This window comes from Heterodontus francisci, chromosome 39, assembly GCF_036365525.1.
Source record: "Heterodontus francisci isolate sHetFra1 chromosome 39, sHetFra1.hap1, whole genome shotgun sequence".
Taxonomy (NCBI): Eukaryota; Metazoa; Chordata; class Chondrichthyes; order Heterodontiformes; family Heterodontidae; genus Heterodontus; species Heterodontus francisci.
The window spans coordinates 43250354-43267816 of NC_090409.1; the positions used below are offsets into that span (position 1 = coordinate 43250354).

Sequence of the window (17463 nt, forward strand, 5' to 3'; positions counted from 1 at the left end):
ACACTAGAGAAGCACAGAGATACTGAATTCAGCTTCTCCAGGCTATGAGGATGTCAGACACCAGGGTTCATAGGGCACACTGAGGTACCAGCTTGCATGAGGCTTTACCCTAGCACATCACGGGAGAATTTCCACAGTCCGCTGGCACAACAGTCAGCTTACCACGAGCGCCTGGAAGTCAAGGATACGGGCATGCTTCTGCTGCAGCGACTGGACCTCACGGTTCTTGGCGCACATGGAGTTGGCCAAAAGGTGGGCCTGTTCCATTAGCTCCTGTTGATATCCCCTCCTCTCTGAGACACTCAGCTCCAGTTCAAAGGCCTCTCTGTTACAAACATTGCGACAGTTAGACACGGCTGCAGGTATTACAATTTACGTCAACCTTTCACAAAAGGTCCAGCGTACACTGACCTGGCTTTCAGAGGAACCGAGTCCCGCTATTCCAACGCTGTCCTGCCTGGCCTCCCATCTCCCACCCTCTGTAAACTTCAGCTCAGCCAAAATTCTGCTGCCCCCGTATCCTAACTCCCTAGCTCACCCCCAGTCGCTCACTGACCTACACTGGCTCCCAGTCCGGCAACACCTCCATTTTAAAATTCTCATCCTTGTTTTCAAAACCTGCCATGGCCTCCTCACCCACTCCCCATCTCTGTAACCTCCTCCAGCCCCTACAACCCTCCCTATCTCTGTAACCTCCTCCAGCCCCCTCACCCACTCCCCATCTCTGCAACCTCCTCCAGCCCCTACAACCCTCCCTATCTCTGTAACCTCCTCCAGCCCCTACAACCCTCCCTATCTCTGTAACCTCCTCCAGCCCCTACAACCCTCCCTATCTCTGTAACCTCCTCCAGCCCCTACAACCCTCCCCATCTCTGTAACCTCCTCCAGCCCCCTCACCCACTCCCCATCTCTGTAACCTCCTCCAGCCCCTACAATCCTCCCTATCTCTGTAACCTCCTCCAGCCCCTACAACCCTCCCTATCTCTGTAACCTCCTCCAGCCCCTACAACCCTCCCTATCTCTGTAACCTCCTCCAGCCCCCTCACCCACTCCCCATCTCTGTAACCTCCTCCAGCCCCTACAACCCTCCCTATCTCTGTAACCTCCTCCAGCCCCTACAACCCTCCCTATCTGTAACCTCCTCCAGCCCCTACAACCCTCCCTAACTCTGTAACCTCCTCCAGCCCCTACAACCCTCCCTATCTCTGTAACCTCCTCCAGCCCCTACAACCCTCCCTATCTCTGTAACCTCCTCCAGCCCCTACAACCCTCCCCTATCTCTGTAACCTCCTCCAGCCCCTACAACCCTCCCTATCTCTGTAACCTCCTCCAGCCCCTACAACCCTCCCTATCTCTGTAACCTCCTCCAGTCCCTACAACCCTCCCTATCTCTGAAACCTCCTCCAGCCCCTACAACCCTCCCTATCTCTGTAACCTCCTCCAGCCCCTACAACCCTCCCTATCTCTGAAACCTCCTCCAGCCCCTACAACCCTCCCTATCTCTGAAACCTCCTCCAGCCCCTACAACCCTCCCCTATCTCTGTAACCTCCTCCAGCCCCTACAACCCTCCCTATCTCTGTAACCTCCTCCAGCCCCTACAACCCTCCCTATCTCTGTAACCTCCTCCAGCCCCTACAACCCTCCCTATCTCTGAAACCTCCTCCAGCCCCTACAACCCTCCCTATCTCTAACCTCCTCCAGCCCCTACAACCCTCCCTATCTCTGAAACCTCCTCCAGCCCCTACAACCCTCCCTATCTCTGTAACCTCCTCCAGCCCCTACAACCCTCCCTATCGCTGTAACCTCCTCCATCCCCTACAACCCTCCCTATCTCTGTAACCTCCTCCAGCCCCTACAACCCTCCCTATCGCTGTCACCTCCTCCAGCCCCGACAACCCTCCCTATCGCTGTAACCTCCTCCAGCCCCTACAACGCTCCCTATCTCTGTGACCTCCTCCAGTCCCTACAACCCTGCCTATCTCTGTAACCTCCTCCAGCCTCTACAACCCTCCCTATCTCTGTAACCTCCTCCAGCCCCGACAACCCTCCCGATACCCGTAACCTCCTCCAGCCCCTACAACCCTCCCTATCTCTGTAACCTCCTCCAGCCCCTACAACCCTCCCTATCTCTGTAACCTCCTCCAGCCCCTACAACCCTCCCTATCGCTGTAACCTCCTCCAGCCCCTACAACCCTCCCTATCTCTGTGACCTCCTCCAGCCCCTACAGCCCTCCCTATCTCTGTGACCTCCTCCAGCCCCTACAACCCTTCCCATCTCTGTAACCTCCTCCAGCCCCTACAACCCTCCCTATCTCTGTAACCGCCTCCAGCCCCTACAACCCTCCCTATCGCTGTAACCTCCTCCAGCCCCTACAACCCTCCCTATCGCTGTAACCTCCTCCAGCCCCTACAACCCTCCCCATCTTTGTAACCTCCTCCAGCCCCTACAACCCTTCCCATCTCTGTAACCTCATCCAGCCCCTACAACCCTCCCTATCTCTGTAACCTCCTCCAGCCCCTACAACCCTCCCCAGCTCTGTAACCTCCTCCAGCCCCTACAACCCTCCCTATCTCTGTAACCTCCTCCAGCCCCTACAACCCTCCCTATCTCTGTAACCTCCTCCAGCCCCTACAACCCTCCAAGATCTCTACCCTCCCCCATTCCGGCCTCTTGCCCGTCCCCCGAATCCCATCGCTCCACCATTTGTGGCTGTGCCTTCAGCTGCCTGGGGCCCTAAGCTCCGGAGTTCCCGCCCTAAACCTCTCCTCCTCTCTCTCTCTCCTCCTTTAAGACACTCCTTAAAAACCGAACTCTTTGACCGAGATTTTGGTCACCGATCCCTATTATCTCCTGATGTGGCTCGGGGTCAAATTCTGACCGAGTTACGCTGCTGTGAAGCTCCTTTGGGACACTCTACTGCATAAAAAGGTGCTACAGAAATACAAGTTGTTGTTGTAAAAAGATGCAGATTCTGACCTGCAGGTCGTCAGCAGCTCAGTGTCGTGTCCATATTGCTCCTGCAACAGCAGATTAAACTCCCGCGCCAGTGACGTGAGCCTGCAATTCATCTCTTTCTCCCGTCTCACAGCTCCGATCTTTTCCACTACACGAACCTCACAGTCTCGCCACCCCTCCTGCAGTGAGTAAACAACCAAGTCTCCTCAACCTCTGATGAAGGGTCACCGACCTGAAACGTTAACTCTGCTTCTCTCCCCACAGATGCAGCCAGACCTGCTGAGTATTTCCAGCACTTTCTGTTTTTACTCCTCAACTCTTCCCTTCTGGGGCAAGGTTTTTATTTCAAATTCTTGCATGGGATGTGGGCGTGGCTGGCGAGGCCAGCATTTGTTGCCCATCCCTAATAGGCCTTGACAAATGAGTGGCTTGCTCGACCATTTCAGAGGGCAGTTAAGAGTCAACCACATTGCTGTGGGTCTGGACTCACATGTAGGCCAGACCGGGTAAGGACAGCAGATTTCCTTCCCCAAAGGGCATTAGTGAACCAGATGGGTTTTTACAACAATCGATGATCGTAACACTGTGATGAATTTTCAATTCCAGATTTTTAAAATTAATTAATTCAACTTAAATACCACCAGCTGTTGTGGTGGGATTTGAACCCATGTCCCCAGGGGATTAGGATGGGTCTGTGGATTACTAGTCATTGACATTACCACTACGCCACCATCTCCCCCTTGGTGTGTGAAGTGGGACAGTTTGATATCAACACTTCCATCCCCAATCACAAAACACGCCCATTCATCTGTAACACTCAGGCAGTCCGACACGACAAGGAAGTATGTGACAATACTGACGTCAGCCATGAACGAAGAGGATGCAACTTTAGTGGTTCATTAATAAACACAGGTAGAAGGATTGAAGGCCGTTAACAAAGCCCGTTCGTCAAAGAGAGTCTTATAACAGTTAGGACAGCAGGTTTGTTTGAGGGGGAGTGGCGGGGCGGGGGAGAAAGTAGTTTTGGAGTAAACCAGAATAGTTTACATTGTCTTCAAAGGATTCAGAAATAGATACGTCATATTGAGGTTTGAGCTGTGACGTGTATCTTTGGTGAGAATGTGGAACTCGCTCCCACAGGGAGTGGTTGAGGTGAATAGTATCGATGTATTTAAGCGAAAGCTGGATAAAAACATGAGGGAGAAAGGAATAGAAGGATATGGTGATAGGGTGAGATGGAGAGAGGGGGTGGGAGGAGGCTCATGTGGGGCAGAAACACCAGCACGGGAGCAGATGCTGGGCTGGATGATCGAATACTGTGCTGTAAATTATATATATTGACACACAGCCAAGAACACAATTGAAGACCTGGAGTCATACAAGTTGCTTCTCCACGTGCCGGGGGGGGGGGGGGGGGGGGGGGGGGGTGGGGTCTGCTCTCTCTTTCTGTCACCACGCATTCACCCGGCCACTATAACTACCTCGAGCAAAGACTTGACCGAGCGGAGAACAGCAGGGGGCTCCGACATGTCCTGCAGGTGAGAACTGCTGTAACAGAACCTGCAAAGGGAAAGTGCATCATTCAACACCTCACCGTGGTGATAATCAATATAATTCAATCAGTACATCGTCCCCAAAGCCTGCTACCCCATCTACCCATTTCCATTCTCCACGGTCAGAAACCCAATGAGTTATCTCCCAGGACAGGTACAGTACGGGGGTTAGATACAGAGTAAAGCTCCCTCTACACTGTCACCATCAAACACTCCCCAGGACAGGTACAGCACGGGGGTTAGATACAGAGTAAAGCTCCCTCTACACTGTCCCCATCAAACACTCCCAGGACAGGTACAGTACGGGGGTTAGATACAGAGTAAAGCTCCCTCCACACTGTCCCCCATCAAACACTCCCCAGGACAGGTACAGTACGGGGGTTAGATACAGAGTAAAGCTCCCTCTACACTGTCCCCATCAAACACTCCCCAGGACAGGTACAGTACGGGGGTTAGATACAGAGTAAAGCTCCCTCTACACTGTCCCCATCAAACACTCCCAGGACAGGTACAGTACGGGGGTTAGATACAGAGTAAAGCTCCCTCTACACTGTCCCCATCAAACACTCCCAGGACAGGTACAGTACGGGGGTTAGATACAGAGTAAAGCTCCCTCTACACTGTCCCCATCAAACACTCCCAGGACAGGTACAGTACGGGGGTTAGATACAGAGTAAAGCTCCCTCTACACTGTCCCCCATCAAACACTCCCAGGACAGGTACAGTACGGGGGTTAGATACAGAGTAAAGCTCCCTCTACACTGTCCCCATCAAACACTCCCAGGACAGGTACAGTACGGGGGTTAGATACAGAGTAAAGCTCCCTCTACACTGTCCCCCATCAAACACTCCCAGGATGAGCTGGGTTAAAGGCGGTTTACCTCAACGTCTCCATGTCTTTCAGCACATCCACCTTTGAGTGGAGCTCCACAAGTTCCTCTTTGTTCTCAGCCGCGAGACTCTCCAGTGCAGTAAGAACGTGGTTTGGCGGGTGTGTTGCATTAACCCCCTGCAAGGCAGAAAAACACAGACAGCACATTCCACAAACCTGCACACGGTCCCGCCAGCAGTTCCTGATTGGAGGCTTGGATGTTATTTCTGACAAGTGAATTACCCTTCCCCTCCTGATCTCCGTCCCTACACCCTGCACAAAACCCTCGATTTTAAAATGCTCATCCTGGTCTTCAAATCACTCCATGTCCTCCTCGCTGCTCACTATCTCTGTAACTTCCTCCAGTCCCCACAACCCTCCCCATCTCTGTAACCGCCTCCAGCCCCTACAACCCTCCGATATCTCTGTGCTCCTCCAATTTCGACCTCTTGCCCATTCCCCGATTCCCATCGCACCACCACTGGCGGCCGTGCCTTCAGCTGCCTGGGCTCTAAGCTCTGGAATTCCCTCCCTAAACCTCACCGCTTCTCTCCTTCCTCCTTTAAGACGCTCCTTAAAAACTGACTGCTTTGACTGAGCTTTTGGTCACCTGTCCTGAATATCTCATTCTGTGGCTCGGGGTCAAAGTTTGTCTGATTTACCCTCCTGTGAAGCACCTTTTTTGCCACATTAAATGCAGGTTGCTGAATCAGTGAGAGTCAGTGTGTGTGGGACCCGTATCCCAGTGACATTCAGTGTGTGGAACCCGTACCCCAGTGAGAGTCAGTGTGTGGGACCCGTACCCCAGTGAGAGTCAGTGTGTGTGGAACCCGTACCCCAGTGAGAGTCAATGTGTGTGGGACCCGTACCCCAATGAGAGTCAATGTGTGTGGGACCCGTACCCCAATGAGAGTCAGTGTGTGTGGGACCCTTACCCCAGTGAGAGTCAGTGTGTGTGGAACCCGTACCCCATCGAGAGTCAGTGTGTGTGGGACCCGTATCCCAGTGACATTCAGTGTGTGGGACCCGTATCCCAGTGACATTCAGTGTGTGGGACCCGTACCCCAGTGAGAGTCAGTGTGTGGGACCCGTACCCCAGTGAGAGTCAGTGTGTGGGACCCGTACCCCAGTGAGAGTCAGTGTGTGGGACCCGTACCCCAGTGAGAGTCAGTGTGTGGGACCCGTACCCCAGTGAGAGTCAGTGTGTGGGACCCGTACCCCAGTGAGAGTCAGTGTGTGGGACCCGTACCCCAGTGAGAGTCAGTGTGTGGGACCCGTACCCCAGTGAGAGTCAGTGTGTGGGACCCGTACCCCAGTGAGAGTCAGTGTGTGGGACCCGTACCCCAGTGAGAGTCAGTGTGTGGGACCCGTACCCCAGTGAGAGTCAGTGTGTGGGACCCGTACCCCAGTGAGAGTCAGTGTGTGGGACCCGTACCCCAGTGAGAGTCAGTGTGTGGGACCCGTACCCCAGTGAGAGTCAGTGTGTGGGACCCGTACCCCAGTGAGAGTCAGTGTGTGGGACCCGTACCCCAGTGAGAGTCAGTGTGTGGGACCCGTACCCCAGTGAGAGTCAGTGTGTGGGACCCGTACCCCAGTGAGAGTCAGTGTGTGGGACCCGTACCCCAGTGAGAGTCAGTGTGTGGGACCCGTACCCCAGTGAGAGTCAGTGTGTGGGACCCGTACCCCAGTGAGAGTCAGTGTGTGGGACCCGTACCCCAGTGAGAGTCAGTGTGTGGGACCCGTACCCCAGTGAGAGTCAGTGTGTGGGACCCGTACCCCAGTGAGAGTCAGTGTGTGGGACCCGTACCCCAGTGAGAGTCAGTGTGTGTGGGACCCGTACCCCAGTGAGAGTCAGTGTGTGTGGGACCCGTACCCCAGTGAGAGTCAGTGTGTGTGGAACCCGTACCCCAGTGAGAGTCTGCACTCACCTCCACCTGGCTCAGCCAACGCTGATAATTCGCACTCCTCAGGTCACGACTGTCATCACTAGGTGCAAAGGAAAACTACCTTTCATAAATATCAGACACAAAGCACCAAATCAGGTCGAGCTGTACAACAAAAATACTCCGCCACATGTGCAGGTTGCCCATTAAAACAGAAGAAATAGGAGCAGGAGTAGGAGTAGGCCATTCGAGCCTGTACCATCATTCAATGTGATCATGGCTGATCATCCAAACTCAGTACCCTGTTCCCACTTTCTCTCTGTATCCCTTTAGCCCCAAGAACCACATCGAACCCATTTGATAACTTCCAAGCTGCTGTGACTGTTCCAGAATTTAGGGAAATTTGTAAAATCATAGCCAGCACATTCACTATCTCTGCAACTATCTCTTTTAGGACCCTCGGATGTAGGCCATCTGATCCTGGGGATTTGTCGGATTTCAGTTCCTTGAGTTTTTCCAGTACATTTGCTCTGCTGATAATAATTACCTTAATTTCCTCACTCTTATTATCCCCTAGGTTACCCTCTATTTCTGCTATATAATTTGTGTCTTCTACTGTGAAAACCGACTCAAAATATCAGTTTAATGTCTCTGCTATTTCCTCATTCCCCATGATAATTTTCCATGGCTCTGCTTTTGAGGGACCAACTTTTACTTTCGCTACTCTCTTCCTTTATATATAATTGTAAACGTTCTTACAATCTGTTTCTATATTTCTGGCTAGTTTAACAAAGAACAATACAGCACAGAAACAGGCCATTCGGCCCTCCAAGCCTGCACCGATCTTGATGCCTGTCTAAACTAAAACCTTCTGCACTTCCGGGGTCCGTATCCCTCTATTCCCATCCTATTCATGTATTTGTCAAGATGTCTCTTAAACGTCGCTATCGTACCTGCTTCCACCACCTCCCCCGGCAACAGGTTCCAGGCACTCACCACCCTCTGTGTAACGAACTTGCCTCGCACATCCCCTCTAAACTTTGCCCCTCTCACCTTAAACCTATGTCCCCTAGTAACTGACTCTTCCACCCTGGGAAAAAGCTTCTGACTATCCACTCTGTCCATGCCACTCATAACTTTGTAAACCTCTATCATGTCGCCCCTCCACCTCCGTCGTTCCAGTGAAAACAATCCGAGTTTATCCAACCTCTCCTCATTGCTAATACCCTCCAGACCAGGCAACATCCTGGTAAACCTCCTCTGTACCCTCTCCAAAGCCTCCACGTCCTGCTGGTCGTGTGGCGACCAGAATTGCACGCAAAGTGTGGCCTAACTAAAGTTCTGTACAGCTGCAGCATGACTTGCCAATTCTATTTTCTCCCTTATCAACATTTTGGTCGGCAAAAACTTTTTTTTTACTGAACTAGTACCTGGAATGGGCGGGCTGTCTTACGAGGAAAGATTGGACAGGCTAGGCTTGTATCCGCTGGAATTTAGAAGAGTAAGAGGCGACTTGATTGAAACATATAAGATCCTGAGGGGTCTTGACAGGGTGGATGTGGAAAGGATGTTTCCCCTTGTGGGAGAATCTAGAACTAGGAGTCATTGTTTAAAAATAAGGAGTCGCCCATTTAAGGCAGAGATGAGTGTTTTGAGTCTTTGGAACTCTCTTCCTCAAAAGGCAGTGGAAGCAGAGTCTTTGAATATTTTTAAGGCAGAGGTAGACAGATTCTTGATAAGCAAGGGGGTGAAAGGTTATCGGGGGTCAAGGCCTGTTCAGGTCAGGGAAAAAGGACCCCACCCCGACCGATCCATAGCGGACCCAAGTCCGACCGGGCCCGAGTCCCTCCGATTTTGCCCCGAGCCTGACCCAAACCCGCCCCGACTCGACCATCCCTTTACTTACCTTCCGACTGGGAAGCTCCACGAAGCTGCAGCGCATGCGCAATGACATCACTGGCTCACTGCGCAGGCTCAGTTTCGCCCCAGACTCCCAGCTCAGGTAAGTTTTTAAAATTTCAATACTTATCAGCAGAGCACTTACTGCGTGTGTCCGGCCTGACCCGACCCAGCCCTACCCGGACTCGGCCCGACCCGGCCCGAGCCCGAAAGCCATACCCTGAAGATGGGCCCGACCCGACCCTGAAAAATGTCGTCGGGTTCGGGTTGGGTAGCAGGCCTCTAATCGGGGGTAGGCGGGAATGTGGAGTTGAGGTTATAATCAGATCAGCCATGATCTTGTTGAATGGTGGAGCAGGCTCGAGGGGCCGAGTGGCCTACTCCTGCTCCTCATCCGTATGTTCATATGTTGAGTGAGTTCATATGTTGAGTGAGTTTCTTCAAAACTCCAGAGAATAAAGGTCCAGTCTATTTAGTCTTTCCTCATAGGACCATCCCTCCAGCCCAGGAACTAGTTTGGTGAACCTTTGTTGCACTCCCTCTACAGCAAGTATTACCTTCATTATGTAAGGAGACCAAAACTGCACATAATACTCCAGGTGTGGTCTCACCAAGGCTCTATATAATTGCAGTAAGACATCTTTACTCCTATACTCAAGTCCTCTTGCAATAAAGGCCAGCATACCATTTGCCTTCTTAATTGCTTGCTGTACTTGCATGTTAGCTTTCAGTGACTCATGAACAAAGACATCCAAGTCCCTTTGAAGTTTCACACTTCCCAGCCTCTCACCATTTTAGAAATACTCTATTTCTGTTTTTCCTACCAAAGTGGATAATCTCACATTTCTCCACATTGTATTCCATCTGCCAACATTTTGCCCACTCGCTCAGCCTCTCCAAATCCCCTTGAAGCGTCTTTGCATCCTCCTCACAACTCACACTTCCACCTAGTTTTGTGTCATCTGCAAACTTGGAAATATTACATTTAGTTCCCACATCCAAATCATTGATCCATATAGTGAATAACTGATCCTTGTGGTATCCCACTAGTCACAGCCTGCCAACCTGAGAATGACCCATTTAATCCTACTTTGTTTTCTGTCCGTTAACCAGTTCTCAATCCATGCCAGTATATTCCCCCCAATCCCAACTGCTCTAACTTTGTTTACTAACCTCTTGTGTGGGACCTTAGCAAAAGCTTTCTGAAAATCTAAACACACAACAACCTCTTATCTATTCTGCTAGTTACATCCTCAAAAAACTGTAGAAGGTTTGTTGAACATGATTTCCCTTTCATAATTCCATGTTGACTCTGCCCAGTCCTACCTTTATTTTAAGTGTCCTATTATCACATCCTTTATGATAGATTCTAACATTTTCCCTAAAACTGATGCCCCAATTATCTCTCCCTCCTTTCTTAAATAATGGAGTTACAACTGGCACCTCCCAGTCTGCAGGAACCATTCCAGAGTCGACAGAATTTTGAAAGATGACCACCAATGCATCTGCTATCTCTACAGCCACCTCTTTCAACATGCTGGGATGTAGATCATCAGGTCCAGGGAACTTATTTAACATTTTTTTGGCAATGTTATACACCTCCTCCTTTGCTCTAATGCAATCCTTGATTTCTTTCGTGGGCCACAGGCGGAACACCTTCTTTTCTGGATTTTTGTGCATTAAATGAATGCACTTTTGTTGTAAACTATTTATTAGTTTAACACGTTAAACATTGTCTGTCTACCATCATACCTTTTAATGTAGTTTCCCAATCCATCATACCCAATTTGCCCCTCATACCTTCAGTTTCTTTTGCTTAGATTTAAGACCCTAGTTTCTGATTGAACTACATCACTTTCAAACTTAAATGTAAAATTCTAGCATATTATGGTCACTCTTCCCTAAAGGCTCCTTTACAAGATTATTAATTAGCCCTTATTCATGGCATACTAGATCCAAAATAGCCCGTGCGCTAGTTGGTTCCTTAGCGTAACTCTCTACAGCACATGGCACTGTGAGACATGATTCATCTCCCAGAAGGCAGACTGCAAAATGCTCATCATGTTCAAAACTCACCCCCTCAATCCCTCCCTATCTATGTAACTCCCCCCTCCAGCCCCTACACCCCTCCCTATCTCTCTAACCTCCTCCAGCCCCTACACCCCTATCTCTGTAATCCCCTCCAGCCTCTACAACCCTCCAAGATCTCTGCACTCCTCCAATTCTGACGTCTTCTGCATCCCCCGATTTCCATCGCTCCACCATTGGCAGCTGTGCCTTCAGTTGCCTAAGCTGTGGAACTAGCAACAGACAGAGAGCACAAGAGTTACTTGCCTGCTGTCTCCTGCTGGACTCTCCTGGTCATCGTACAACGTTTTTAGGAGCTGGTACCGTGTGAAACACGTTCCCCGAACATCTTGCTGAGAGACAGAGACAGAAAGAGAGAAAGTTATAGTTTAGAGAAGGGTCTGACAGGCAGAACACACAGGTCTTTAGATAAAACAAGCTTAAGTTAACATTGCCAGATTGCTGTGAGCGCAGAAGCTTGTTTTATAAATGTCAAACCGGCCTATGTTTCACTGGCAGCAGGGATGCACCTGTGATGGGCAGATTTATATCTGGGGAGTTATGATGATCTGAAATGCACAGCCTGAAAAGGATGTTGGAAGCAGATTCAGTCATAAAGGAAATAGGCAACCAGATCAATATGTAAAGGGAAAGAATTTGCAGACATGCAGGGAAAGACCAGGACAATCTGGATGGCACAGATAGGATGGGTCAAATGGCCCGTTCTTGTGCGTTACCGTTCCAAGGACATTTCAGTCAGATTAGAAAAAGAACAGGCTGCCTGGACTGGGTACGTTACTGGCGAAGGCAAGAGCTCTACCCTGGCAGCTGCCTCCATTGGGTACTGCCAGTGAGCTGCCAAACCTAGACAGTATGTAAACGTAATGACCCACCACCACCCCCATAAAACATTCAACATGTCCCCATAAACCTGGTCTGAATGACATGAACCTACACCCTCATCTCAGCCAACAGCAGCAGAAAGATCAGACACATTGCCTCTCTCCCCAGTCAGGAGGACTTACCAGAACCTCAGGCTCTGGACTGGTGCCAGGCCACGACTTGCATGTCAATCCATCCTGGGCACTGCCAAACCCGACCTCTTCCTCTGCTTTACTGGGGTGGATGGGGTAAGAGAGAGGAGGTGAAAAGTTTCAATCAAACCAACAGGGAGAAAAGAGCAGCGTATAAAGCACGCGAGACTGGATCAGAATCTCCGACAGTGCAGCGCTCCCCCAGTACCGACCCTCCGGCAGTGCGGCGCTCGCTCAGTACTGACCCTCCGGCAGTGCGGCGCTCGCTCAGTACCGACCCTCCGACAGTGCGGCGCTCCCCCAGTACCGACCCTCCGGCAGTGCGGCGCTCGCTCAGTACTGACCCTCCGGCAGTGCGGCGCTCCCTCAGTACCGACCCTCCGACAGTGCGGCGCTCCCCCAGTACTGACCCTCCGGCAGTGCGGCGCTCCCCCAGTACCGACCCTCCGGCAGTGCGGCGCTCCCTCAGTACCGACCCTCCGGCAGTGCGGCGCTCCCTCAGTACCGACCCTCCGGCAGTGCGGCGCTCCCTCAGTACCGACCCTCCGACAGTGCGGCGCTCCCTCAGTACCGACCCTCCGACAGTGCGGCGCTCCCCCAGTACTGACCCTCCGGCAGTGCGGCGCTCCCCCAGTACCGACCCTCCGGCAGTGCGGCGCTCCCTCAGTACCGACCCTCCGGCAGTGCGGCGCTCCCTCAGTACCGACCCTCCGGCAGTGCGGCGCTCCCTCAGTACCGAACCACCGGCAGTGCGGCGCTCCCTCAGTACCGAACCACCGGCAGTGCGGCGCTCCCTCAGTACCGAACCTCCGGCAGTGCGGCGCTCCCTCAGTACCGAACCTCCGGCAGTGCGGCGCTCCCTCAGTACCGACCCTCCGGCAGTGCGGCGCTCCCTCAGTACTCATCCTGGGGAGTGTCAGCCGAAAACATGGATTCTAGTCTCTGGGATTTGGGCTTCTGATTCAGAGGCAAAAGCGAGCGAGAGTGTGCCAGAGAGAGAGAGAGAGAGAGTGCCAGAGAGCGAGAGTGAGCCATACAGAGAGAGGTAGAGGCTGTGCGGGAGAGAGAGAGTGAGTGTGCTGGGGAGAGAGAGAGAGAGAGTGTGTGTGTGTGTGGGACAGTAAGCCAGGGAAACCCAGTGAACAGAATGGGTGTGGAGAAGTGGAGTTCTGATAAACTCTGTGTGCCACCTCACCTGCTGATCTGTCTGAAGACGTGCAGTCGATCAGCCACCTTCTTTCTGTGTTCCTGCAGCACCTGCCTCTTGTTCACTGTCCTCAGCAGGAAGGCTTTGAGTAACGTGTTCCGCAGTTTCAGATCCTGCAGCCTCTCACGGGTCTCCGCCAGTGCTTGCTCTGCGCAGCGACAAATCAGGCTTTAAAATTAGGAACTAGACCACTCCGCTGTAGTCACACTCCACAGGACGAGGCCATTCGGGCCATCGTGCCTGTGCCGGCTCTTTGAAAGATCGATCCAATTATTCCCCACTTCCCCCCTGTCCTTTCCCCCATCGTCCTGCAAATTTTTCCCCTTCCAGTATTTCTCCAATTCCCCCTTTTGAAAGTTACTATTGAATCTGCTTCCACTGCCCTTTCAGGCAGCGCGTTCCAGATCACAACTCACTGCGTCAAAAAAATTCTCCTCCTCTGTTTCTTTTACCAATTATCCTCAATCTGTGTCCCTCTGGTTACCGACCCTCCTGCCACTGGGAACAGTTTCTCCATCAAAACCCCCTCATGATTTTGAACGCCTCGATTAAATCTCCCCCTTAACTTTCTCTGCTCTAGGGAGAACAATCCCAGCTTCTCCCAGTCTCTCCACATTAACTGAAGTCCCTCATCCCTGGGACCATTCCAGTAAATCTCCCTCTGCACCCTCTCCAAGGACTCAACATCCTTCCTGAAGTGTGGCGACTGGAATTGGACACTACTCCAGCTATGGACTATCCGGGCAGACGATGAGATAAAAGCTGCTAACAGCTCCTCCGGGACCTCAATGTTTGACAAGTAGAGTCTGTGATCTTCATCCTTGATGTGTGATGATTTCAATCTGGTGAACAGTGGGACGTTGTTGACAGACTCCACACGAGCCTCCTCCCACCCTCTCTCCATCCCACCATATCCTTCTATTCCTTTCTCCCTCATGTGTTTATCCCAATTCCCCTTAAATATACTGTCATGCAGGCCCCCACTTGCCAAAAATGAGGCACATTAATTTCACCACATGGACATTAAATTTCAAATTGTTGGAAAGAAGAGAAGGTTTGTTACAAGGGGTTGCCAGGCCCGTGGCTGTAAAGACATTAACAGACAGTGCTTGGAACAAAGGAGCTACTCCCTGTTCCAATACAATCCACAAACAGTTGGGGGTCAAACCAGTTAGTCACATGACTAAGTCTGAGTTTGAATTGTACAGTTTGAACTGAGAAAGCTCTTTACTCCTGGACTGAAAAGACCTCTCCTGGCTGACTCACCACAGCCTCTCCTGTCTGCTGCCATCTCCTTCTCACAGAACTCCAAAACCCACTGAAGACACATGAACCACAAGAGAGAAAAGTCTCCTGCAGTGAACAAGGCTTAAGAAGAATACTAGAGCCCAACGAAAAGCAAGATCTACCTACAATCAAGGACTCTACAGCGAGCTCGAAGAACCGTAACAACAGCTCTTCAGATATTGCCTCAAACTTTTTCACTTTATTTTTCTTCTCTTTTCTGTCTCTATTTGCATGTATCGCGTATGCATGCTAGCGTGGGGCGTGTCGTGTATCTGTAGGCGTGAACCGAATTAGAGTTCACGTTCAATAAATTTTAACTTTTCTTCCTTAAACCTAAGAAAGTCTGTTTGTGCTGGGTTCTTTGCCTTATAATTGGAAAGCAGTGAACAAGGATTCACCAAGAGGGAGCTAAAAACAGTGTTTAAAAATAAAACCCTGTTACAGTAAGACCAGGTGAAGGCTGAGATGGACCCTTAGACACCTTTCTCACCTGGTCGTAACGACATTGATACTATTCACCTCATCCTCTCCCTGTGGGAGCGAGTTCCACATTCTCACCACTCTCTGGGGCAAGAGGTTTCTCCTGAATTCCCAGTTGGCTTTATTACTGACTGTCTTATATTGATGACCCCGAGTTCTGGTCTCCCCGAGCAAGTGGAAACATATCTACGTCTAACCCATTGAAACCTCTTCCTTAATTTTAAAGACCTCGATGAGGTCACTCCTCAGTCGAGCACCAGCCTGTTCAGACTTTCCTGATATTTAGAACCTCTCAGTTCTGGTATCATCCTTGTAAATGTTGCTTGCACCTTCGCCAATGACTCCTCTTAGAAAAGATCAGGCCAGTGGCAGGGGCAGCAGGCCTAGTGTTATTGATCAAGGGATGAGAGATACTCCCAACAGGGAGTCAGGGAGAGCTGTGCTACCTGAAGTTACCAGTACCTACTTCAGGATAGAGAAGGAAAGTAGAGTTGAGACCACAACCAGATCAGCCGTGATCTTATAGAATGGTGGAACAGTCTGGAAGGGCCAAAGTATCCCCTACTGCTCCTAAATCCTATTCCTGTACACGTCAATATCTCTGTGTAAGATAACAGCTCACCATCAATTGCCTGCTGCTCCCGGTCTGATGTTTCATCCAGCTGTCGGAGATCTGCCCTCAAAGACGTCAGCTGCTGCAGCAGCTTCCTCCTCTGCTCTTGTTCTTTACCCGATGACTTACCCTAAGCAACAAGGAAAACCCCGCATCATCTCCAGCATACTTTCCACAAACAGCAGCCAACCGCCCGTACCAGGCGATTAATGGAAACTGCTTTCATCACCAGTGAAGTTGGTAACAATGTGAAGCTAACGTATTAATTTTCTGATGAACAGTGTAGAGGAAGCTTCACCCTGTATCCAACCCCATTTTTATTTTAAAAAGGGTTGGGACAAAACTCAAAACAGTTTTAATCCTGGACTAAGGAGCAAATTAAAATGACTCTGGGCAGTGTACATAAATAGAAGACTAAGATGTCAACTTAACATTATAGGTGCTGTACCGGCCCTGGGAGTGTTTGATGGGGGACAGTGTAGAGGGAGCTTTACTCTGTATCTAACCCCCGTACTGTACCTGTCCTGGGGAGTGTTTGATGGAGGACAGTGTAGAGGGAGCTTTACTCTGTATCTAACCCCCGTACTGTACCTGTCCTGGGAGTGTTTGATGGGGGACAGTGTAGAGGGAACTTTACTCTGTATCTAACCCCCGTGCTGTCCCTGTCCTGGGGAGTGTTTGATGGGGGACAGTGTAGAGGGAACTTTACTCTGTATCTAACCCCATGCTGTACCTGTCCTGGGAGTGTTTGATGGGGGACAGTGTAGAGGGAACTTTACTCTGTATCTAACCCCCGTACTGTACCTGTCCTGGGAGTGTTTGATGGGGGACAGTGTAGAGGGAGCTTTACTCTGTATCTAACCCCCGTACTGTACCTGTCCTGGGAGTGTTTGATGGGGGACAGTGTAGAGGGAGCTTTACTCTGTATCTAACCCCGTGCTGTACCTGTCCTGGGAGCTCTCAGTGACACACATTTGCTGCAAAGTTAGACTGGAAAGTATTCATAATGAAGTTCTTATCCTGAACTGACCTTCAAACACACTTACCACAGAACCTTCCACCCAACGGCTCCTGATCAAAGAGTCAAGGAACGTCTCCATGGCCATGCAGGGAGATAAACCTTCATGCGGATGACATATTAATAGTTTTCATTCTTGTTTTCAAATTTCTCATTTCCCTCCACCCCCCACCGATAACCTCCTCCAGCCCCTACAACCCTCCCTATCTCTGTAACCCCTCCAACCCCAACAACCCTCCCTATCTCTGTAACCCCCTCCAACCCTCCCTATCTCTGGAACCCCCTCCAACCCTCCCTATCTCTGGAACCCCCTCCAGCACCTACAACACTCCCTACCTCTGTAACCTCCTCCAGCACCTACAACCCTCCCTATCTCTGTAACCTCCTCCAGCACCTACAACCCTCCCTAACTCTGTAACCTACTTCAACCCCAACAACCCTCCCTATCCCTGTAACCTCCTCCATCGCCAACAACCCTCCCTATCTCTGGAACCTCCTTCAGCACCTACAAACCTCCCTATCTCTTTAACCTCCTCCAGCCCCTACAACACTCCCTATCTCTGTAACCTCAAGCTTCTACAACCCTCCCCATCT

General features: G+C 50.9%; 1 protein-coding gene across 1 annotated transcript in view; it reads right to left on the bottom strand.

Moving 5' to 3' along the window:
- haus5 (HAUS augmin-like complex, subunit 5) overlaps positions 1-16989 on the bottom strand; it is a 35057-nt gene extending 18068 nt beyond the window's left edge. The window contains exons 1-10 of the mRNA XM_068018638.1: positions 16898-16989; positions 15861-15981; positions 13460-13619; positions 12256-12346; positions 11498-11583; positions 7310-7367; positions 5392-5519; positions 4439-4517; positions 2979-3136; positions 163-325 (exon numbers count right to left, since the gene is read on the bottom strand). Of these exons, the coding sequence (XP_067874739.1) occupies positions 163-325; positions 2979-3136; positions 4439-4517; positions 5392-5519; positions 7310-7367; positions 11498-11583; positions 12256-12346; positions 13460-13619; positions 15861-15981; positions 16898-16957 (1104 nt within the window). The 5' untranslated portion in view covers positions 16958-16989. The remainder of the gene's footprint in view (positions 1-162; positions 326-2978; positions 3137-4438; positions 4518-5391; positions 5520-7309; positions 7368-11497; positions 11584-12255; positions 12347-13459; positions 13620-15860; positions 15982-16897) is intronic.
- Positions 16990-17463: the final 474 nt, after the last annotated feature.